The following is a 25,075-nucleotide window of genomic DNA, read 5'->3' as shown; positions in this document are numbered from 1 at the left end:
CCATTTGTCCAATTTTGCTTTTCAGGGCATTCTTCTCCTCATTGGCCTTTTGGATCTCTTTTGCCATTTGGGTTAGGCTATTTTTAAGGTGTTATTTTCTTCAATATTTTTTTTTGTATCTCCTTTAGCAAGCTGTTGACTTGTTTTTCATGATTTTCTTGCATCACTCTCATTTCTCTTCCCAGTTTTTCCTCTACTTCTCTTATTTGCTTCTCAAAATCATTTTTGAGCTCTTTCAAGGCCTGGGACTGATTCATATTTTTCTTGGAGGCTTTGGATGTAGGAGCTTTGACTTTGTTGTCTTCTTCTAGTTGTATGTTTTGATGTTCTTTGTTACCAAAAAAAGATTCTATGGTCTGACACTTCTTGCGAGGTTTGCTCATGATCCCAGCCAATTATTTGACTGGTAAACTCTTTATTATGGTAGAGGTCTACTTCCAATGTGGAGAATGTACTGTCCCAAGCTTTGGGGGTTTGTACAGCTGTTTTCAGAGATACTTCTAGGGACCTGAAAATTTTCAGTTCTTCCAAGGTGGTTTGATAAGGGGTGAGGTGTTTCCTCTCCACCTCTGCTACAAGCTCCACCATGCCAGCGCTCCTCCTCGTCCCAGGACTGCCCCTCAGAACTATGACCCAGATCCACACATGGGCAAAGCAAGAGATTCCTGCCTCAGCACTGCCAAAGAGATCCCTACAATCCTCCTCTGATCAGCCACCCAATTTCCCCTCAGTCTGTGGGCCAGAAGCTCAGGAGGCTCGGGCTGCGCTTATCTCCCAGCCAGGCGTGATATACCTTTCTGATCAACCATTCAGGTTGTCTTGGGCTGGAAATTTGTTTCACTCTGTCTTTTTGTGGGTTCTGCTGCTTTAGAATTTGTTTAGAGCCAATTTTTATAGGTATTTGAAGGGGTTTGGGGACAGCTCAAACAAGTCACTGTGTTCACTCTGCCATCTTGGCTCTGCCCCCCTGAAAGCTCATAATTAGTGATGACAACATTGACATTGCCAATTTCAGGAAGCAGAGCACTCAGTACACATTTATTGGGGGCCTAAGTGCTAGGACTGGGTTAAGCACTGGGGATACAAAAAAAAAAGAGAAAAGACAGTCCCTGCTCTCATGAAGCTCACAGTCTAAGGGGGGAGATAATAGGAAAACAACTACACACAAAAATCTATATACAGAATAATTTGGAAATCATTAACAAAGGGAAGGCACTAGTACTTAGATGGATTGGAAGAGGGTGTCTGAAAAAGATGGTATTTTAGTTGGAATTTAAAGGAAGACCAGAAAGTCAGGAGGTAGAGGTAAGGAGTGAGAACATTCTATGCACGGGGGATTGTTGGTAAAAATGCCAGAAATTGGGGGATAGAGTGCCTAGTATAAGGAACAGCAAAAAAAGTCAGTGTCAGTAGATCACAGAATACATGATGGGGCAGGAGGTAGAAGAATACTAGAAAGGTAGAGGAGGGAACTTCATGAAGTATTTTATTGCCAAACAGGATTTTATATTTGAACATGGTAGTGACAGGGTGTCACTGGAGTTTTTTGAGTGGGAATGTGAGGGTGATATGGTTAAACTTATGTTGCTGAGTGGAGGATGGCCTGAAATGAAGAAGAGAACTATGCTTGGAAAACAAACTAGCAGATATGGAATATCTGGAATATGCAAGGGGTGATGACAGTCTGCATGAGGGCGGTGGCAGTGTAAGAGGGGAGAATAGGGCATATGCTAGAGATGATACAGGGTAAAATTGACACCTTAGCAACAGATAAATATGGGGGTTGAGATAATGAAGAGTCAAAGATGACACCTAGGTTATGAGCCTAAGAACCTAGGATAGTGCACTTGACAATAATAAGAATAATTGACTAGGGAAGGAACTTAGGCATTAGTTTATGTTTTCAGATAATCTTATGTAATTGCATGTATTCTTCATTGTTTCAAACTTCATCTTAAAGCATATTTCCTCATGTTTCAAATTGTTAAAATTTCATGTTGCCTTTAAAACATATTCATTATCCCTTCACAGCCTAAGAATATACCCTACAGCAGCATCTTAGCTCAGGATATTTTAGTTGTTCTTTTGTTTGCCATTTTCAGACCCTCCTTCTGCCACTATTATAGCAATTGCTCTTTCTCCTATAATTATTCCATCTATCCATATCACTCAGATCAGATCCTTGTTACTATTATCTACCAGCCACTAGCTTTACACTCTCATGGTTTTTCTCTTATTTCTCAGGCTACTGTATCTTTATTGCTCCTCATCTTCTTTCACTCCTTAAAGATGGATATTCTCCAAGATTCTATATTAAGCCTTCTTTTTTTTTCTTTTCACATTCTTACACTTCTAAGACTTCAATTATCAATTCACTGTGGATGGCTTGAAAACCTAGATCTCTACCCACACCTCTTCCTAAAACTCCAAACTTGTATTTTTAAATGCCTTGTCTAACATTTACCTACCATTACTCTGATGAGGAATGCATGACCCTCACCCTTTTTCCTCGGCTGCCCCCTCTCCCTGGAGGGGGCTGTCTCTCCTGAGGAGCTGCTGTCTCCATAAAGGACCTGCCTCCTCTTTATGCTGAGGTCTCCCTTAAGCTGTGTCTCCCCTAAGGGGTGAAGGAGCCTGATTGGTTCTGTTGTGTTACCCACAATGAATGCCTTTACTTGATGTAGAGACAGCCTGAGTGAATCTTTCAGGAAATATACCATGAACCTCAATATTTTGGGGTGCCCCTGAACCTCAACAACTCTAAACTTCTTCACATGTCCAAAACTGAACATGCATCTTTCCCTCTAAACTCTATTTCTGTTATTATTATATACTGGCATTTATGGGACACTCATTAGCTGATTTGATACTTACAACCCTTTGAAGTAGTGACTATAGGTAATAATATCTCAATTTTGCAGATAAGGAAACTGACCTTGATAGAGGTGAAGTGATTTTCCCATGGTCACACAACTATTTAATAAAGGTCAGAAACAGGATTATCAGATATCTCCTGACTGTATGCCCAATATTCTTTCCATTCAACAACAATGCCTCTATTGATAAGATAACAAAATCATCCTCCTGGTCTCTTAGGTTCATTTGCTTTGAGGCATCTTTTTGAATTGTCCATCTCTACTGCTCTATTCATCAACAAGTTGTTTGTGCTAAAAGATCTACTTTTGTCATTTCTTTCACATTTGTTCCTATCTTCCTATTCCTATAGCAGACTCATTCTGTTGCCATACTCAGGCTATTAGAATACACTTCTAAGTGGTTTTCCTATCAACAATGTGTCTGCTCTATAAACCATTCTTCACAAGTTTCCCAAGCAAGCATATAATAATTATGTCACTCATCTACACAAACATTTCAGTTGTCCTGCACTGCCTACTGACTCAATTTATTCTGGTGTTCAATGTTCTTCATAATATGAATCAAACCTGCCTGTCTAGCATTATTTCATACATACATATGACACTTCATATATTCTAGATCCTGACAAAATAGTTTATCTATTTTTGTCATATTGTTTCTGTTGTTTGTACTTTTGTCCACACCACACTCTGGAATGGAACTTCACCAAGGTTTCATTTCTCACCAGCCTTCAATCTTCTTGACCATTCCCTTATGCCCCAGAGAATTCTTCATCCTGGAAGATTACTTTAGCCCCAGAGCCCTGGAACTCACACCCTGGAAGTACCTTCTGCTCTTAGGCCTTCTCTATGACTGGAGGGTAGAGGGTTCCTCCCAGAACTTTTATTTAATAAGGCCATCCAGGCCAGTTATCTCTTCCCTTCCCACAAGGCTATACTGCTCTGTAGCACTACAGAGTCAGGAAGACATGAGTTCAAATCCAGCATCAGACACTAAATATGTGATCCTGGACAAGGTACTTAACCTCTGTTTGCCTCAGTTTCCTTAGCTGTTGTGAAGATCAAATGATATAGTATTTGTAAGGCACTTAGCACCATGCCTGGTACATGCCTGATGCTTAACTGAATGCTTGCAATTATCATTATCATCATCATAATTGTTATTATTAATATTATGATTATTGTCTTCCCTATTAGAATAAACATTTTCTGAGGGCAAGGATTTTCTTTCTTTTTGTTTGTGTTTGTATTACCAATTCATCAGTTTTGCACAGTGTCTGTCACATAGTAAGCGCTTCATAAATGCTCATGGACTAACCAATGTCCATCTGTTTCAGTTTCTCTCTTTCTTTAAAACTTTATTCAGTTGCCACGATTTCTCCAGGTGAAAGTGATCCCTTGCTTTCTCTTGATCCTCTGGTAGCTCTTTGCCTGGACCTCTCCTTTCTTCTTATCTCATTCTCTCCTTTGTAATATAGTTATATTTGTACTTGCTCCTCCCCTACATTACACTGTGACTTATTGAGAACAGATTCTGATATAAATATAAGCATATATACATAAAGATATATATGTGGATATACTTAAATACCAAACAAGGTAACATGTAAATGTTTTGCAAACTTGAGAGAGCTATATAAATGCTATGTAAATGTATATTTTGTAAATGTTTATCTATGCCTATACATAGCACTTACATAGTTATATGTCTGTATATTTTCAAACATTTATATATATATACATGTAGACACATATACATAGCATTTATATAGCTCTCTAAGCTTTGCAAAGCATTAACAAATATTACCTCATTTTGTATGTGTGTGTATGTATATATCCATATAGACATATATTCATATGTATGTATTTGTATTCTTAGCATCATGCCCAGTGGTTTGAAATAGTAAGTGATGAATAAATGTTAGTTCTGTTGAATGGAATAGAATAAAAACATTATGTAGAAAGGTACATGGGATATTCAAGCAATTCCCGAAAGGACAAATGCACAACTATTATTATTTTTTACTTCCTAGCTATTAAAATTATGATTGCTAGTAAGATGTATTACAATTACGATGAAATTAAGTATATACTGAGAGCTTCATCTGTATTCTTTTATCAATGCAGTTTTATAGTATACACATATTAAGCAGAAACAAGGTGATACTTTCAATAAAATCCATGGGTGGTTAGGGACTTTAGAGATCAACTATGGTTACCCTTTTCTATAAATTTCAGCATAATTTACCAAAAACAAATGCAGAAACCTCTTTTTTCAGCAGCCCTCTGCCACATCTGCTTAAAATGGATTCTGATCATTCCATCTACTCTGAGCTCACTAATCTGTGAGCTCAGCCTTCAACCACAATCACTGGGGAAAAAATACACTAACTCTGTCCATGGAGTTTTGATGGCCCCAAGGATCTACAGTTGCCATCTAATCATGTATAATTGGACATAACTGGGACCACTATAACCAGATCAAGGTGAAGAGGTCTAATGCACCATAACAACACAAAATGCCTTTTTTGAAAGCAAGTCTATAGGCTCAAATAGTGGTAAAAAAATCTTTTGAAAGCAGAGGCTCCAAATGGAGCTGATTCTCAAAGGTCACAAAATGCAAGAAAACTGAAATTTTGATTTCTAAGGAGCTATGAAAATGACACAATCATCCAGTGGCTTAGTTCCTATGAGATTGAAATTGATGCTGCACTTTTGGCAGTTTTGAGTGTGTTTATGACTGGACAGTTTAACAAAGAGGAGACAGCTGCATAGTGGGAATGTGATTCATTCTCCAATCCAGAGATTGTGTTAAGTCTTTAAGTTTATCCATTTGATCAAATAATAGGACTCATCAAGTCCTATTGTTTTTGGGGGGTGAGGGGAAGGAGTAAATTACAACCCTTTAGACCTTCTTTAGAGAAAAAAAATGACAGCCCATGATATATACCTCCTTTAACTCTCAAAAAATGAAGTTGTATAATTTGGATTTTTATGATGGTAAGTGATATATGGTGGTGGGTGGGAGAGACTAAGGAGGCAAATATTTAAAAGAGAAAAAAAAGATAAAGAGTATTGATACTTTGTCTTGTATTTCCTCTACTATGCATATTTGGCTTGCTTCTTTTCTCTCTGAAATTCACACCTCATGTAATGAATACCTTGAATCAGTGAACTAAAAAGCTGGATTTAGTGACAATGTTAATATTATGTAAGTGCTGTCACTTGAAAGAATCATGATAGATACAAAATGACAAACCTGTTTATGAGTCAGTTTTATGCAGAGCACTGTTCTAGGTGTGCTAGTGAACAGATAGAGTTTATATTAGTTGTTTCTTTCATCATGGAACCAACAATCTAGAATGAATCTCTGGAAGGATTCCTGAGGAGAGGCATCGAGGCAGCTGTTTACCTGTTTATTACTTTTCATAGCATCTTAGAAAAGGTGAAAAGGATGTTGGGGATTAACTACTCCAACCTTCTCATTTTAGAGTCGTGAGAGAAGCTTATTATTTTGCTGGTGGTCACAGAGCTATAGAGCAGCAATTACTTCTGAATTTTCCCCTTTATTTACCTTTCCCCCCTAAAGTAACAGCAGTAAGGTGAAGTGGTTGTGTGGGATAGAAATGATGGTTGAATTTAATATACTAATTGGTGCTTGGTCAGTTAGTTAACTAATTATAATATATGTTGCTTTTAAATTACAAGTTTATATGCCTCTCATAATAGGCTTTTGGTATAGCAATAAGAGCAATGGATTTGAAGTCAAAAAATATAGGTCAAATATCAGTTTGGTTGCTTTTTCCCAGTGTGATCATGAAGCTATTTAGCCTTTCTGTGACTCAGTTTCCTCATATATGGAATAAATTAATTGTATTAAATAATCACTAATTTTACTCCAAAAGCTAACGCCTATGATATTATTATTGGTCAGATGATAACTTCTTCAAAATATTGCTGCTGCTGCTACAGCATAGTAGATAGAGTGCTGGGTCTATAGTCAGGAAGACTCATCTTCCTGAATTCAAATCTGGGCTAAGACACTAGCTGTGTGATCCTGAGCAAGTCACTTTACCCTCTTTGCCTCAGTTTCCTTATCAGTACAATAAGTTGGAGAAGGAAATGGCAAACCACTCCAGTGTCCTGCCAAGAAAATCCCAAATAGGGTCATGAAGAATCTGACAAGACTGAAAAACAACTGAACAGCAACTACCATTACCACTATTGCTACTACTACTGGTAACATTAGCTAATATTTATATAGCACAAAGAGTCACAAGCAATATTCAAAATAAATAATGATGCTTATTATTCATTTTCTATTTATCATTAACTAGCTCTTTGTTTTTTGATTAATCACCCTCTGAAGGCCTCAGGTCGCTCTTCTGTAAAATAAGGGGATTGGACTAAATCATCTCTAAGGTCCATCATAGGTCTGGGATTCTATGCTTCTATATTAAGGAAACCCCCCCAATATTTTAGCAAAAAAAAAATAAGATCATGATCCTTTTTTCTTTAAGACCTTAAATATAGATTAAATAGATGATTGTCTGTATAGTTTTCCCCCTGGGGAGGTAATTATGATCCAAAACATTTCTCATGCTTTTGAGATGGATGGACATACAATTAACATCACAGGGGTAGCTGAGGAGTCCCTTGAGAATTACATATGTACTGGGTACTAGAAAGGGTGACAAGTCCTGAATATAACATAGATAGATATCAATACAAATTTTGCCTACTCCACAATTTTATCTTGCTTTGATCTATCTTAGGGGGAAATGAAAATTACACTATTTCACATTCATACTTCCAAAGGTCTTTTAAAATCATCCACCAAAGACCCTCTTGAGATATCTTTGAGCAGTGGGTCTCATTGGACTTGGATAGAATCAGATAAGATCATTTAACATATTCCAAATGAAATTTGAGTAGCTTTGACTACTTACATAGATCTAATACTGCTGAGCTTAGTGTAGTATCATTGATTTAGCAAATCAGCTTCAAAGTGCAGTGGTATGGTATACTAATAAATATAAAAGCAAATATCAACAGGATTGCTCTTTAAATCAACATTGTATCAAGTTTTCTCTGTTGAGAATAGTTTAGCCCAATATACTACATAGGTCAGGGAACTAGGTCAGTCCTCAGCAAACTGTAGCCTATGGATAAATACAGCTTGTATCTTGCTTCTGTATTTGTAAGTTGCACAAAACAATTGGTTGGTCAGATTTGACCCATGGGCACTAGTTTGCCAAACTCTGGACTAGATGTTGAAATTTTGCTTTAAAAAATGTAGGTATTCTCATCTACTGTTTTTTGGTATTTTTATTGTTAAAAATATTGTTTCCATGTTCTCCCACTTCTATATATTTGCTCAAGTTGTTCCCTTACAACTAGAATATCATTCTTCCCTGAATCCCTTTTCCCCACAATTTACCTGTTGAAATTCTATTTATTCCTCAATATTCAGTTCAAAGAATAATAGATTTAGAACTTTAAGGGAACTTAAAGGTCATCTAGTTCAGAATTGTTAAATAAATAGGCTGCAAAACTCCTAACCAGATTAAAATGAAATGGGAAATATTAAACAAAATAAATGAAAATGCAAAAAAATACATTTTAAAACTAATTCATTATGTGTTGTATGGGGATAATTAGGTATGGATTAATGACCTTCATTTCTTTTGAGTTTGCTATCCCTGATATAGTTAATTTACCACTTTTTACAAATGAGGAAACTAAGGTTTCCATGAAGTCTTAAATTCCTGACCTCCCAGCTAGAAGTGAACTTTCCTTTCCAGTCTCAGACTTATTGCACTTAACACACTTAAATTATAGTTATTTGCCTTTCTATCCTATATCCCTTTGTATTCTGCAACCTCCTTCATCTTTGTGTCTTCCCTGAAGAAGTCATAGTATTCTGATAGACATTTAATGCATGATTTGTTGAAGGAACTAGTTAAAATGAAGCTCATAACAATGAGCATGCTTACTGTGTTGGTGGAGTTTCCATTTAAATGTAAACCACTATCAAAGAGAGGTGAAGAGGCCCCACTGCTGTGATCACTGGATGGTCCTGGGGACCCTGAAAACCAGAGGAGAGAAAATTATTGCTAACCTATAGTTCAAGAAAAAGAAAGATCAATAGTAAAATATGGCCAAAACATAATTTCAATTCTCCAAATAAAAATACTATTCCATAGCAAAAGACAAATATATATCAGTTCTTTACTAGGCTAATTATCTTCTTTGTGGATTATTTGGGCATCATGAGTCATAAAATAAAAAAATAAAAAAATTTATAGATAAAGTAGTCCAATTGCATTATATTAAAGATGAAGAAATTGAACTTGCTCACGGTCACACAACTGGTAATAAGAGATGAGATTCAAACCCAGGTCTTCTGATTCCAAATCCAGGGTTCATTCCAGCACTCTGTTACACATCTTTGATACCTTCTGAATCTAGGCTCTGCAAGTACACTCCCTAGGAATTTGATGAATGAAGAAATGGATGAATGAATAAATGAATGAAAAAATATTAAACACTCAAAGTGAAGCAGTTCCTGCTTTCAAAAAGCTAATATCTCAAGAGAAGTTTTAAGTTTCAAGCAAGAAGAAAGGCTCATTGGCCCTTAGAGTATAGCAGCAGTCATCCTGATTGGTATCTGGCCATTGGACCCAGATGTCTCTGGAGGAGAAAGTGATGCTGGTGACTTTACACAGCCCTCCATCACTCAAATAAGAATTAATTGCAAGTCATGTCATCATCTCCCTGATGCCATGGTCCTCTTTGAGAATGAAGGATGAACTACAACAACCACAACCACATAGCAGCCAAACATAAAGTAATGACTCCTCTTTAATGCAATTTCTGACTGCAAACATTTAGCTATGCCACAGACTGAGTGTTCAGTAGACATGCTTACTAAGGAGGGAAAAAGCTGTACCTCCATAAACTTTGCTTCGTCGTATCTCCGCAAGGGTTGATTCACTGGGTGTTGGCTTTAAAGACTGGGCTAGGACCAGGACCAATGATCAAAGGGGTGGGAGGGACTGTCCTTGGAGAAGTAAAGCCAATGATCTAAACATCACTTGGACTCAGGGTGCTGGCTAGGACTGAACTCTTGGACTCAGAGAGCTAGCCAGCCTCTGATATCCCATCAGTGTCTGATGGGAGATGATGAATGAATCAGTGGTGGTAGATTAACTTGCCTAGCACATGATGAGGGTGAAAGAGGAGAATGTAAAAGCTGACTGGAGGCTTAACATAAAAATAAACAAGCAAACAAACCAAACTAAAATCTTGGCAACTGGTCTCATCACTTCTTGGCAAATAGAGAGAGAAGAAATGGAAACAATGTCAGATTTTATATTCTTGGGCTAAAAGATCACTGCAGACTGTGACTGAAGCCATGAAATTAAAAGAACATTGCTCCTTGGAAGGAAAACTTATATAACATCTGGACCACATGCTAAAAAGCAGAGACTTCTTCCCCAAAATTTGTATAGTCAAAACTATGTTTGTTTGTTTTTTTCCAGTAGTAATGTATGGCCATAGGTGTTGGACTAAAAGGAAAGTCAAGTGCCACAGAATCGAAGCTTTTGGAGAAAACTTTTGAGAGTCCTTTGGACAACATCGATATCAAAACAATTAATACTTAAAGAAGTTAATTCAGACTATTCACTGGAAGGTCAAATGCTGAAGCTGATGCTTAAATACTTTTGTTACATAGTGAGAAGACAGGAATCACTGGAAAATACCCTGATAATGGAAAAGATTAAAGGCAAAAGGAAAAGGAGAGAGCAGGGGATGAGATGGATAGATAGTGTCAGGGAAGCAATGAACTTGAGCTTAGATAGATGTTGATTCATAGTGGACACAAGAGCTTGGCATACTATAGTCCATAGGCTCACAAAGAGTTAAACACAACTGAACAATTGAACAAAAACAAAAAACTCATGTCACTTCCTGTCTCTCCCTGGAGGTAGGCTACTTGCTTGTACTTGGTAAGGACAGGTGGTATCCTTCTCTGTACAGAGTGCTATCCATGTTAACAGCTGTGGAGGTTAGACTACTAGTAGAACTAGTATTCTGGAAGTATAGTAGTCTGGGGAAGGGGCACCGATTTCTTAGGATTTGAATTTAAGGATGTAGAATGTTTCCACTTGGGTATCAAGGTTGATGAAGGGGGTTCTCAGTCAGTTATGAATTGGACTAGATGTCTTTTACACTCTTTTCTAACTCTTAAAATCTGTGATTCTCTGCATACTACCAGAAAAGCTGATATTGCAAAGACTTTGAGAGTCTGAGGATTGATCAAGTGGAGTAAAATGTCATTGACCAGCCTTTGCTCTAGAACTGGTCCCTCCTATTCCTATCCACTCAGCTCATCTTAAAAAAAAAATTAATTAAAATAGCCAACTACTGTTTGGTGTCTTTATACAGTATACCTTTTCTATATCCATCGAAGGCATATTTTAAACCTCATCTCCTCCAAAAAAGTCTTATTTGATCAAACTAAAGTTACTTTTGGAACATTAGCAACAAGGGTCCTTCATGTACTAGGCTACATGTCCACTACCTCTTTTCCATGTTAGATTTTGCCTTGTCTCTTTACCTAACTTATGTACTATGCCTTTTAGGTCTTTTATATTCCTCCTCTCCCTACTGCATGCACATCCAAGGTCAAGTGCAGCTGTGTATCCACAGAAAATGGTCAATAAAAGCAATTAAGTGAAGGAGTAAATTTATGAGTTGCCATGCTATTGTCAAATTTGGCCAGTCATGTGTGAGCTCTTATGTTCAGTTCATCTCTCTCTGAACTGGTGGATAAGGGTAATGGTCATTTCTTTCACAAACTTCACAAATGATAAATGAATTTAGAGGTTTGAATTAGTATAAAATAACTTCTTTGTGGAGATTAAGTTTTAGAGCTCATAAAGACTACATTACTAAAGAAGTGAAAAGAATGTTTGATTTTGTAAGTCACAGCATTTGAATACAGATTCCAGCTCTGATACAATATAGATATTACCATAGGTCAGTCCCTTCACTGGTCTCCAGTTTCCTCCTTTATGAAACAAGAGGATTGGGAGAAATGACTGTTAAGTCTCTTACAGCTCTCAATGTATGATCCTATGAATATTATCAGATTAAAAATATTAAGTGTCAAAAAATATTAAGTGCCTAAGATATTTTCTTACCATAATAGTATTATTTTTGTGAAATAGAATGGATTGCTTTCATTAACATCAAAATTAACTTCTGAAAAATATAAAACATATTACCTCAGTAAGTGTCAATGCTTACAGGAAACTCCTAATTGAAAATCAAACAAGTCTGCATTGAAAATATATTGACACAAACTCAACTGCTATTCAGTTCTCTTTTGATTTTGTTGTTGTTGTTGTTTTGTTGTTCAGTAGTTTCAGTTGTGTCTGACTCTTTATGATCCCATTTTGGGTTTTCTTGGCAAAGATACTAGAGTGGTTTGCCATTTCCTTCTTTAGCTCATTTTATAGTGAAGAAACTGAAGAAAACAGGCTTGTGACTTGCCCAGGGTCACACAACTAGTAAGTTTCTGAGATTGGATTTGAACTCAGGTCTTCCTGACTCCAGGCCTGGTACTCTATTCACAGCTGCCCATTCTATTTTGATATCAGACTTTGAAAACAATGAATCAGGGTATTTTCCTCAGTCAAGCAAATCTATCTTTATAGTTTCTTAAATTTCCCCAAAATACTCTAATTGTATACTTGGCTAAATTTCTACAGGTAGTTTTGCAAGTTAATTCACACACACACACACACACTCACAAATTCTTTTGATTATTCAGGCAAAAACTATTCATTTTGAGTTGTCTAGAAGATATTCATTTGCCTGGATTACTAATATTCGTCCTGTAAGCTTGACTATACTGTTTGAGTGTATAAGCTAGAACTGACCTACTATGTGGCGAAGGCTATATCTATGTGTTGACAAGCAAGTCACTTCTCCTTTTGGCTCTTATTTTATCATCTGTAAAATGAGGGGGTTGGACTAAATATTCCCTAAGGTTCCCTTCAGTTCTAAATCCTCCAATCTTAAATCTCCTACTAACAGTCATTTCTGTTGCTTAGTTACCATTTTGTCCACTAAGGCAGTCTTCCCTAGTTCTAGATAACTAGGTATATTGAGAATGCTATCACTTTTTCTACCAAGGAAGGGTTAAGGCCAGGATGACTTTGGGGAAGAAGCTTCTTCACCTAAACCAGGGGTAGGGAACCTGTAGCCCAGGGTGTGGCTTTTTTGACTGAGTCCAAGTTTTACAGAACAAATCATTTTATTAAGGGGATTTGTTCTGTGAAGTTTGGCTTCAGCCAAAGGGCTGCAGACCTAGAGGGCCACATATGACCTTGAGGCTGCAGGTCCCCACCCCTGATTAAACCATGGGCTGTATCATCAGACATTTTATCGGTGGGTTCTGAGCTAGCTGCAGTTTAATTCTGAGGACTTATGTAACATAGGATAATAATAATAACTTTATATAGAGCTTTGATTTTTGTGAAGTGCTTTCTCTATAAATGTGTTGGGCATATGGTACAATTAGTACCATTTTACAGTCAAGGATAATGAAGTTCATAGAGGCTAATTGTGTCAGATGTGGGATTAGAATCAATATCCTTTCATATCATATGCATTGTTCTTGACTTTAACAAGACAGCTGTCTCTCATATCACAGATATCCCAAATGAGGAAACTAACCTAGATAAACTCTAAGGAAAGTCCTTTCCAACTCTAAGTGTGGTTCTTTCCCTCCTTTGCTCTCATTTCTCTCTTATTCCATTCAGTTCTTTCTCTCTTTTATTACTACATCAACAAGATAGCTCACTGGGTCCAGTATAACACTGAGATCATTGTGTTTAGAACCTCATGGGTGCATAACTTCTATCACTTTGGTAGGCATGATAGAACCAAATAAGTAAATTGGCAATTATAAGATTGAGAAGCATCATAAAGTTCAAGCCCAAGAAATAATTCTGAGTACTCAGTATTAACAACATGGACTGGATATATGCATTGATTAATTATGAGAAATGATGAGCAAATATGCCCTTCATGTGAAATGTGTTCATTTTTTTTTTACATTCTTATCCATTTGTATAACAGACATTGGCAAAGTGGAAACACTAAAATAAAGGTTGGAAAACTTCAAATCACACCAGGAATAAAAACAAAGGATGCTACTAGTTCCCCAGCTATCAACTTGACTAGTAACCCAAAGAATTTTAAAGGGATCCAAAGTTACATAAAAGTAAAATAAGAAGTATACCAAAAAGTATCATGGGTAAGTAAGACTGTAGCAATAGAGCTAGGAAGGTATTATGTTCTAAGAACAGAACAAAACCACTGTTATCGGGTCTGACTATGCTGTAGTTATTTAAATCCATAAGTTTCAGCTATTCCCTCTCTTCAATATTGCTTTTCAAATTTCAACTTTTAATTATGCTTCTAGAAATGGCATTCATTCCAGTGGTACAATAAGCTTCGATTCCTTCTAACACTCCTCATTATGATGATTGCTTGCCTTGACCTACTTCCTGATCACAAAAGCTAGAGAACAAGATTTCAAAAGGCCATGCAATCCTATCCAGACCCAAGAGCAAACTTCTTTATGCAAGGCCACCTTGTGGGTTAGAGTCAGCAGGGTAAATCTTCCCCATCCACAGATCTTACTCCCTTCCATACACCCAAAAGTCTCATGGTATAATTTAACTCCCAGAAGGAACCTGAGAAACCCCTAAGAATATAATTTTCTCTACAAAAATAATCCCATGAATTCTTTTTTCCTCCGCACCCCAACTTATCTTGTCACATAGTAAATGCTTGCTGAATGATTTAACAGAATATTTTAAAATTCATATATACACAAACACACCTGATATCATCTTAGGAAGAAAACATATCACAATGAGAAGAACACTGGAATAAGAAGTGAAAGGTTCAAGTCCTTCTTGTGAGGCTTACTAACTGTGTGACTTTGGGCACACTGATTGTTGATTAATCAATCAATATCAACCCTTCTTGGAACTCACTTTTCTTATCTGTAAAATAAGTGGGTCAGATTATGTGACCCCTGAGATTCCTTCTAGCTCAAAATCTATGATCCTATGACCTTTTGTTATATTTTTTCCTACACTTTCAATCTAGATTACTAATTCATCTAGTAATATTCTAGATAAATGATTCCTGAAATATGCTAATTTGCTAACTTATTTTATTTATTGCTTAAAAATACTTAAGAACTTAAAAAAGTTTAACATTGATAGTGAATAAAGCCTTTAAAGCTTTTCCTCAATCACTTCAAATCCTTAATAAATCATTTTTGCTCACTCAGACTTTCAAGAGTTACACTAAAACTAGACAAAAGACAGCTATTTCTCTAGATAAACTTGGGTTCATTTTCTTTAAAGCTGTATAAGCTTAAAGAATGCATCAATATTATGTTTAAGAGAACACAGATATCTCAAATGTCTTTATCTTTTAACATTTGTATTGCATTTCTTGTTTTTCAAATACTATTCTACTGATGAGTAGTATGATTATCAATCAATCAAAAAGCATTTGTTAAAGCATTTGAAATGCTCCAGGCAATGTGGTAAATTCTGAGTATACAGACAAAAGCAAAACAGTCTCTGCCCTCAAGAAGCTTACTTTCTAATGGGAGAGACAACAAATAAAAATAAGAATATACATACAAATTAAATGATTTGCAGCTTATTATCAGCCTAAAGGAAAAGTGAATAACAAGAAATCAATTATCTTATTCCCCCAACTGCTATTATCTTCCTTTTCAAACTATCTTGTATTTAATTACTTTACATCTATTCATATTTAACTGTGTTGTTTTCTGGTTCAGTTGTTTCACTCACACCTGACTCTTATAACTCCATTTGGGGTTTTCTTGGCAAAGATATTGGTTTGCCATTTCTTTCTCCAGATCATTTTACAGATAAGGAAACTAAGGCAAACAGGGTTAAGTGATTTATCCAGGATTATAATTCTAGTAAGTGTCTGAGGCCAGATTCAAACTCAGGTCTTCCTGACTCCAGACGTGGTGCTATCCATTATTCCACCCACCTACTAACTTTATACTATATCTGCAAATATAGATAGGTATATGTATTTATGTGCACATAATGTCTTCCCTCATTAAAATGTAAGTTCTTTGCAAATGGGGGCTGTTTCATTTTATACACTTATGTCTCTAGTGCTAGCATAGTACCTAACACATAATTAAAGCTTAAGTATTTTTTTTATTAATTTGAATGGCTTAGAGGGCAAGGAATTAGTAGTAGCTGGAAAGGACTAGAATGGATTAAGCTCTCATTATTTGTTTTTTCATTAGGCTGACATTCCCATTTCATTCAAACTCCAAAAAATGTTAACTCAAACATGAATAATTTTAATTTTCTTATTTTATTTTAACTCTTCATTGGGAAAGTTATAATTTAAAAAATTGCCAGTTATATAATTCCTTTTTGCAAAGGCTTTAATATACATTGTATCATCTGATGCCCACTACTATCCTGTAATGTTTTACATATATTATTGCCCCATTTTTATATCTCAAGAAACTGATGTTCAGAAAGGCTGACTCACTAACATCACATAGTTAGTAATTGTAAGCTGTACATTTGAAACTCAAGATTCTCCCTACTCAAATTCTTTCCATTTCATTACATTGCTTCAAGATGTTTGAGGAACCTTGGACAACATCTAGTCCAATCTTCTCATTTTATAGGTGAGAGAGTAAGAGCCATATTGAGGAAAATGACTTTCCCAAAATCACTGGTAGCAGAATTCAATCCTAGGTTTTTTGCTGTTTTTTGTCATTTCAGTTGTGTCTGATTCTTTTTGACCCCATTTGGGATTTGCTATTTCCTTCTTCAACTCATTTTACAAACGAGGAAACTGAGATGAGTTGTCCTTATTCCAAACCCAGCATTCTAGACACTGTGCCACCTAGCTGCCCTAAACCTAAGTGTTCTGACTCCAAATTGGCCGCTCTTTCTAATATACCACAGTATCTGTGTTAAAGGATATCGTCATCTACTTTTTACAAATTATGAGCCATGATTCTTATCCCCTTTTCTCACTTCTATGAAATTCTTTATACCTCTTATCAGATACTTAAATGTTTTCTTCCCTTCTGTTTTTACCACTGTCTTTTTTGAGCTCTATTTGTATCTATATATTTTATTAATTTAAACATATTTTATAATATAATTTAATTTATTGTTCTATATCAAATTATTATAGTACATTAATTTAAATTAATCATATTAACTTAATTATATTAATTTAAACAAATTAGATGAAAATATTTTATTTGCCTATATCTAGGTCTTGGGCATGTCAGCTCTTTATGACATTTTTTCCTCTCCCCCACTATTCTATGTTTTTTTTTTTCATTCTAAAGTGAACATCATGATAACTTGTTTCCTCCCCTTTTACTTTTGTTAATTAAGGAATTTTTCTATCCTAAAGAATTTTATCTACCTTTAAAAACTTTAGAACATTGAATCAACTCTTATTTTATTTTGTTTTAAAATATTCATATCACTTAATTTTTTCAATCAACTACTTCTGTTAGTCTGCCTAGGTAAGTAATAGTATTTGGGAAAATACATAATTTGCTGAATTTTACTAAGTTTTTAAGCATAGCATTAATGTCATATTTCTGAGAAAAATAAATCTAATCATTGGTCTGATGCACAAAATTGAGGTATAACCAATTTTCTGCTTACATCATAAATTTTAATTTTTCCAGGACAAGGGAGTAGTGGCTATTTCATTTGTTAGAGCAGAACACCAGACCTCTAGCCATTAGTTGGCAGCTTTCAAGAATTACTATGTCTGAAAATGTCATCAGCTCTGACCACAAATACCACATTTAGCCTTTCTATAGCTCTTTCAGATGAGGTTCAGGTGATATCCACACAGTTCTCACTATAGGTTGTATTAGAAGTTCTTTCAGCTTTGTGGGTATTGCCAGAATTTGCCTTCAGAGCTGTAGGACCAAATACAGCCTGTAAGAATTCATGGTCATGATCACAACATGATGTGGCCACATAAAAAAACTTGGCTAGAGAAGGGTCACATACACAGCAAGGTAATTATTGGTATGTTGTTTGCCTCCCCCATTAGATGGCGGGCTGCTTGAGAGCAGGGTCTGTTTTGAGTGTCTTCTCTATACCTCCAGTGCTTACACAGTGCCTAGTACAAAGAAGGTACTAAATATATACTTATTGATGATTTAGTTACAACTTTCATTAAATAATCCATTAAGGCATGGACAGATTTCAATCTGTGTAAGGCAGAGGAAATATCCATAAGGATTAAAGGAAAAAATCAGAGCCCTAGAGTAATAATGTCATCAACCATTTTGGCCTAGAGTGTCACCAGAATGAATAATGAATGCATGTGGGTATTACTGATAATTCTAAGAAAAGAAAAAAAAAGTTGCACATTTGCTAGTTTAATTTAAAAGGCCAGTCACAGGATAGCTTAAAATGTAGAGCATCTTATAAATATAGAACACTATATTGTAGAAGTATCAAAACAAATCCTTTCTTTTCAATATATGGTTAAATAAAAGATTTATATTCCTGTCAGTGTTACTCCATTTAGATAAATTTGGCAGGAAGGAAGGGAATTCTACCTTTATTCTTGAATTTTCCCCTTTTCTTCTTACCTAATGGGAGCTTCAGAAATGATGGAGCTTCCCTGAAATACTGAACAGTGATGGTAACTTCATCGCCAGCATTTCGTAATAGATGTACCTGTCGGTGTGACAAAGAAGAGCTACTTTACCACCACAAAAGGACCAATCACATCAATTTATATTTAGTCTTTCTCCCACTCATTTAGGGTTGATAGTTACCTTTGGAGTGTTGAGACCTTAGAAAGTTGAGATGGGATTAATAATGACAGAAAAAATATGTTTCTCCTCCCAAATAAATTTAATGGAATTCAGCATTTAGTAAATATAAACTATATACATGGCACTGAGGCTAAAATAAAGGAAAGTCACTGACCTCAAGAAGCTTATGTTCCATTATTGCAATATGAAGAAAAAGATATACAATCATAAGAAAATTTGAGGAGGAAAGGAAAACTAACAAGCTAAAGGATCAGGAAAGGGTTTTGATAGGAAGGGTCACCTAAGTAAAGTTTAATCTGTAAATATTATATTTACAATTATCATTGGAATATTATTTCAAACATGAGAGCAGGCTCACTGCAGCCTCCATAAATGACAAAACTATTAATGCCAAGTACAAGAGAAATAAATTCAATCATCATTACTCAGTACTAGCGTTACCCTAATATTAGTCAATAGGAACCATGTAATGTTAACCCTTAAAAAGGACTTGCACTGGGCAATATTGAAGGTTACATTTAAAGGTAGAAATTAATAGAACTAATGTGATTATTCCTTCTTGTACTCTACCTCTACTGATGATACCTTTTCCCTGTTTTTTTTTCAAGCCTGGGAGAGTTTCCTTTCTTACCTCTGCCTCCTGGAATCCCTGGTTTTCTTTCCATTAGAATATAAGCTCCTTGAAGGCAGAGATCATTTTGCTTTTGTCTTTATCTTTACTCGGCACAGTGCCTGGCCCAAGGTAGGCATTTATTAAATGCTTATTGACTGATTTATTGCTGTCAAGTAAATATTAGATTAACATTTATCTCTTTCACATTTCCTTATGAGAGTTTTTATTATTAGATAAGGAGGTGATGAGGTGAAATAGAAAAGGGATGTGGAGTCTAATTCCACTTGTTACATTTACTACACATGTGACCTCAAGCAAGTGTCTTGACTTCTTTAGGCTTGACTCCTCATTTATAAAATGACAAGATTGAACTAAATGACTTCTCAGGCCCTTCCCAACTCTATACCTATGATTGTAAGATCTTAAGTAAATTTCTGGCATTATCTATATATTTACTGAACATGTCATTTACTTTTTTTATACTAAGAATCTCTACACATCAGAAAGGTTTATTTCTGAGTCAGCAATACCTCTTTCCTATATATTGTAATTTACAGAATGAATGTTTGTTTTCTCATTTTAACTATAGTTGAGTTATGCCTAGCTAATAATTTTTAAGGCTAATATGTGATTTATCTATAATCGACATAATTGGGCTTCTAAAATAGGTAATTTCAGATATTATGATCTATTTAAAAAATCAATATATCAACAAGTCTTTATTTTCACATCTTCATCCCCCAACATGAAGTTTTTATGGAGCATTGGCAAAGGAATAGGGTAGGCATTATCAAAGTCCCCAAGTATGGGGATTTTTGACCATGGAAGGAACTTTGCTCAACAGACATGTCATTCAGATAGAAGAAAAGGAGAACTCTGATCCAAACTTCTCCCCCTTGTTTCTCTTGCAAGGAACTGAAAGGCTGAATCCTGTTCCTGTGACAGAAAGCAGATCTGAGGTCTTGTGGCAAAGCATGTATGAAGACAGTAGAGACATGATAGGACGATCTAGCCAAGGGAAACTTGAACAGAGATCTGACTAGGAACTAGCAGCTACAATGGACAATGAAATTTAAAAGTCAGTGCACAGCCTTTTTGTTCCTTCATTCCTCCCAACTATCCCTAGATTTCTTCCTGGGGAAAACCTCCTTTCCCTGTTACCCAAAAAAATATGGAGAAGATACCCCCTTCCCTTAGTCATCAAGGTCTACAAGAAGATGCATATTTCTTTAAATTCTTATTGACCTTTCTGTTATGTAAAGTTACTATTAAATAATATAGTTTAGCATGATTTTAGAGTAAGCCTATGTACACAGTTTATACTGAGAGAAAGGAAACTAGTCCAAAAGGGACAATATATTTTCCTCAGGTCATGCTGAAGTGATTAAAAAGAAAATTCCTACAATTTTAGTAGCCTCTAAACTCTTCCCTACTCCACAATGTTTTTAAGCTCTAATAAAGCCTTAATAAGGAAATAAGCCACTAGCAATAAGTGGTAGATTTTAGTATGTTTGTTCAATTAACAGTCCTGCACATATCACGTATCTCCCAGTGAACTTTCTTTTGGCTATAAACTAAATATGTACTAATAAACTAACAAAAGCATCTGCTAATTAATACTTTCTAGTATGTCCCCTCATCAAATTAATGTAAAAATTCAGTTATATGGAATCCTGTATTAATTAGCTGGTGACTAACTAAAATTTTCACATTTCTTTTTTAATATTTATTCAATTTTTAATTTTTGGAATAAAACAAGTATTTCTATAGCATAGTACAATAAAAAAGATTATTGCACATGAAACTGCAAATCTATTATATACAAGTTGCTATTTGTTTTAAATATATAATTAAGTTATCATGTAATTTTTCCCTTCCCTCCTCCACCCTAGAAATGATTACCATTAGATACAAATGTGCATATATGTATATATGTACATACAAAAACATGTACCTATATAACACATGTGTATATAAAATCATTCTATACATATTTATTAGTTACTATTATTAGTTCTTTCTCTGGATACAGATAGTATCATCTTTCATATGTCCTTTGTAATTATTTATGGTATTTATAATAGTTAAAATGACATATTCAGTCAAATTTGTTGTTAAAATAATTTTGCCTTTTTTTTTTACTGTATACAACTGTATATCTTGGTTCTGCTCATTTTGCTCTTCATTATTTCATGCAAGTCTATCCATGTTTTTCTAAGATCATTGAGCTCATTTCTTGCAGCACAGTAGTGTTCCATCACAATCATAGACCACAACTTGTTCAGTCATTCTCTAATTGATGGACATTCCTGCAATTTCCAGTTCTTTGCCACCACAAAGACAGCTGATATAAATATGTTAGAACATTGAAGTCTTTTCCTTTTCCCCTAATCACCCTTGAAATACACTTAGTAATGATATTGTTGTGTCAAATAGGCAGTTTAATAATTCTTTGGGAATACTTCCAGATTGTTTTCCAAAATTATTGTATCAGTTGACAATTCTACCAACAATGAAATAGTGTCCCATTTTTTCCACATTCCATATCCCCTCCAACATTTGTTGCTTTCTCCTTTGATCATTTTAGCCAATCTGATAGGTGTAAAAATGATATCTTAAGGTCATTTTAATTTGCATTTCCCTAACTAATAATGATTTAGAGCATTTATTACTATAAATTATTTTGATGTCTTTATCTAAAAAGTGCAAAAAGCTTTCATAGTTTCCATCTAATGTTATCTTATGCAAGTTTAAAAAGAAATATTATAATTTTAAAAGTTCTAACTAAAGTATCTTGAAATGCCAAAAAAATGGAGTGTTTAAGTGAGTCAGTGTTATTTTGCCTTGTAAGTGATGATGTAATGAATGATGTAAATGAACAATGAATATATAATTCTGAACTCTGTTGGCATTGGCATGGTGACTGGAGATGAGATATGTATGGCAATCATATTATCTAATAATTTGTGGTATGTATGCTAATTGCCATGCTAATGAAACTTTTGGATATAACTTGAAACCCTAAATTAAAAATAAGAATATTCCCAAGTGTAAAAATTATAAAGCTAAGATTTTTTATGAAAATGAAATGGTTAATAGATTTGGATTCAACCAATGAATCAACCTTTTTATAGTGTTTCTGCATTTCTCATTCATCTTGGATAATAATTTATCCTAGAATATTCTGATAGATAATGGGAATTTTACATATTTTGTTGCCTGCTTTTTTCAGTCCACATAGGAAAGTTAAAAAAAATTGAGGTATAATTTTTTCCTACTTATTTCCAGTGCTTCTCTCTCTCTTTCTGCATATATTATATATATGTATATATACACATACACATATATTTACATATATGCATACGTATACATATACATATGCATATATGGGTGTATGTATGTATGTATGTGTGTATATATATATATATATATATGAAATTTTTTTTGGTGAGGCAATCTGGGTTCAGTGACTTGCCCAGGGTCACACAGCTGGTAAGTTTCAAATGTCTGAGTCTGGATTTGAACTCAGGTCCTCCTGACTCCAAGGCTGGGGCTCTATCTACTGTGCCACCTAGCTGCCCTCTATATTTTCTTATTACTAATGTTTGCTAGATTTAAGTCACATGGTAGAATCTTTTTTTAAAATAATTTTTCAACATGTACTGTATGTTATAATTAAATGCTCCAAAATTTTTGGTTAAACGCAAGAAAAATCACCACAAATCATCAAATTCATCTTTTTATTGATGGAAGAATCATTAATTCATTTGAGGCCCTCAACTTCCAAGAAAATTTGTTGATTTTATAAAGAAAAAATGTATTTCAATGCTGATTTACATGTACTATAAGCACGCCAGTTATGACAAATTATGAACCATGTGAATAATCCAAAATGGCAGCTCATACCCAAATCATTTACATATGTTTTTAAAACATATGTATGCACATAAAAAGAAACATTTAGCATATATTTCTATGCTGTAAACATGTAAATGGTCAAATGCTTGGCATTTTGAGAATTCATCATACATCAAACTCAATAACAGACATACTGCTAAGTCAGCTCAAGAAAAATTGGAAGGAAGCCTTACTTTTCTTCAGATTTCATGATTAATTCTTTCAAATTTGCCACCTACTACAAAGCATCAGCCTAAGCCATGATGCTTTTTTCTCTTTGAGAGTGTCTTTCTGTTTCCTTACCTTCCTTAGTACAAATAAAGTAACACATTGTTCTGAACACAGGTCCACCCAGATGTGCCTTCCTAATATGAGGATACGGAGTGTCAGTGCAAAAAAGGGTTCTTATATTACTTTCAAAACCATCTTTTTAAAAATTAAATTAAATTAATTTTTGTTACATTTTAAGTTCCAAACTGTCTCTCTCCCACCCTCCTCATTCTGTACTAGAGAAGGCCACCATTACACACACACGCGCACACACACACACACACACACACAACCATACTATGCATAATTCTATTTATTCTACTTATTTCTTTCTCTGGAGCTGGATAGCATCTTCCTTCATAGGTCCTTTTTAGTTGATTTGAGTATTTATAATACTCAGAATAGCTTAGTTGTTGACAGTTATTCTTTGAACAATATTGCCATTATTGTATACGATGTTTTCTTGGTTCTGCTTATTTTACTCTTCATTATTTCATCCAAGTCTTTCTGTTTTATAAAATTAACCTCACATCATTTCTTACAACACAGTAGTATTCCAGAACAATCATATACCACAATTTGTTTAGCCATTTTCCAATTGATAGGCATCCTCTCAATTTCCAGTTCTTTGCCACCACACAAAGAACTACCATAAATATTTTTAGAACATATAAATTTTTCCCTGATCACCTTGGGAAATGGACACAATAATTGTATTGCTGTATCAAAGGATATACATAGTTTAATAAGTCTTTGGGCATAATTCCAAATTGCTCTCTGAATCAGTTCACAGTTCCACCAACAGTATATTAGTGTTCCAATTTTTCCACATCCTCTCCAATATTTTCCATTTTCCCCTTTTATTATTTTAGCCAATCTGATAGGTGTGAGATGATATCTCAAAGTTGTTTGAATTTTTACTTCTCTAATCAATAATGATTTAGAGAATTTTGTTTCATATGACTATATAACTTTCATTTCTTCATTAAAAAATCCTGCCTATTCATATCCTTTGACCATTTATCATTTGGGGAATTATTCATATTCTTATAAACTTGACAAAATTCTCTATATATTTGAGATATGAGACCTTTATCTGAGAAACTGTCTATAAATTTTCCCCCAATTTTCTGCTTTCCTCCTAATCTTGGCTAAATTGGTTCTATTTTTACAAATCCTCTTTAATGCAATCAAAATTATCCATTTTATATCTTACAATGTTCTCTATCTCTTGTTTATTTTTAAATTCTCTCTCCTATCCATAAATGTGATAAACAATAAGTTCTATATCCTAATTTACTTATGATATATCACTTTATATCTAGATCACATATCCATTTTCACCTTATCTTGGTAAATGGTATAAGATAATTGTCTATACCCAATTTCTGCCAGATTGCTTTCTTGTTTTCCCAAATTTTTTTTTTAACAAACAATAAATTCTTATCCCCAAAGCTTAAATCTTTACATTTGTCAAATAAAAGGTTA

At 34.8% G+C, this 25,075-nt stretch overlaps 1 protein-coding gene across 1 annotated transcript in view; it reads right to left on the bottom strand.

Annotated features, from left to right (window-relative positions):
* The window catches only part of SNTG2 (syntrophin gamma 2), a 646,807-nt gene that overhangs the window by 288,029 nt on the left and 333,703 nt on the right, over nt 1-25,075 (bottom strand). Inside the window, exons 7-8 of the mRNA XM_027840424.1 lie at nt 18,619-18,706; nt 8,873-8,964 (exon numbers count right to left, since the gene is read on the bottom strand). Coding sequence (XP_027696225.1) covers nt 8,873-8,964; nt 18,619-18,706 — 180 coding nt within the window. The remainder of the gene's footprint in view (nt 1-8,872; nt 8,965-18,618; nt 18,707-25,075) is intronic.

The sequence above is a fragment of the Vombatus ursinus genome, unplaced genomic scaffold (assembly GCF_900497805.2).
Source record: "Vombatus ursinus unplaced genomic scaffold, bare-nosed wombat genome assembly UNPS02014841.1, whole genome shotgun sequence".
Taxonomy (NCBI): domain Eukaryota; kingdom Metazoa; phylum Chordata; class Mammalia; order Diprotodontia; family Vombatidae; genus Vombatus; species Vombatus ursinus.
Note: the sequence above shows the minus strand (reverse complement) of the source record. Positions and strands in the feature narration are given on the sequence as shown.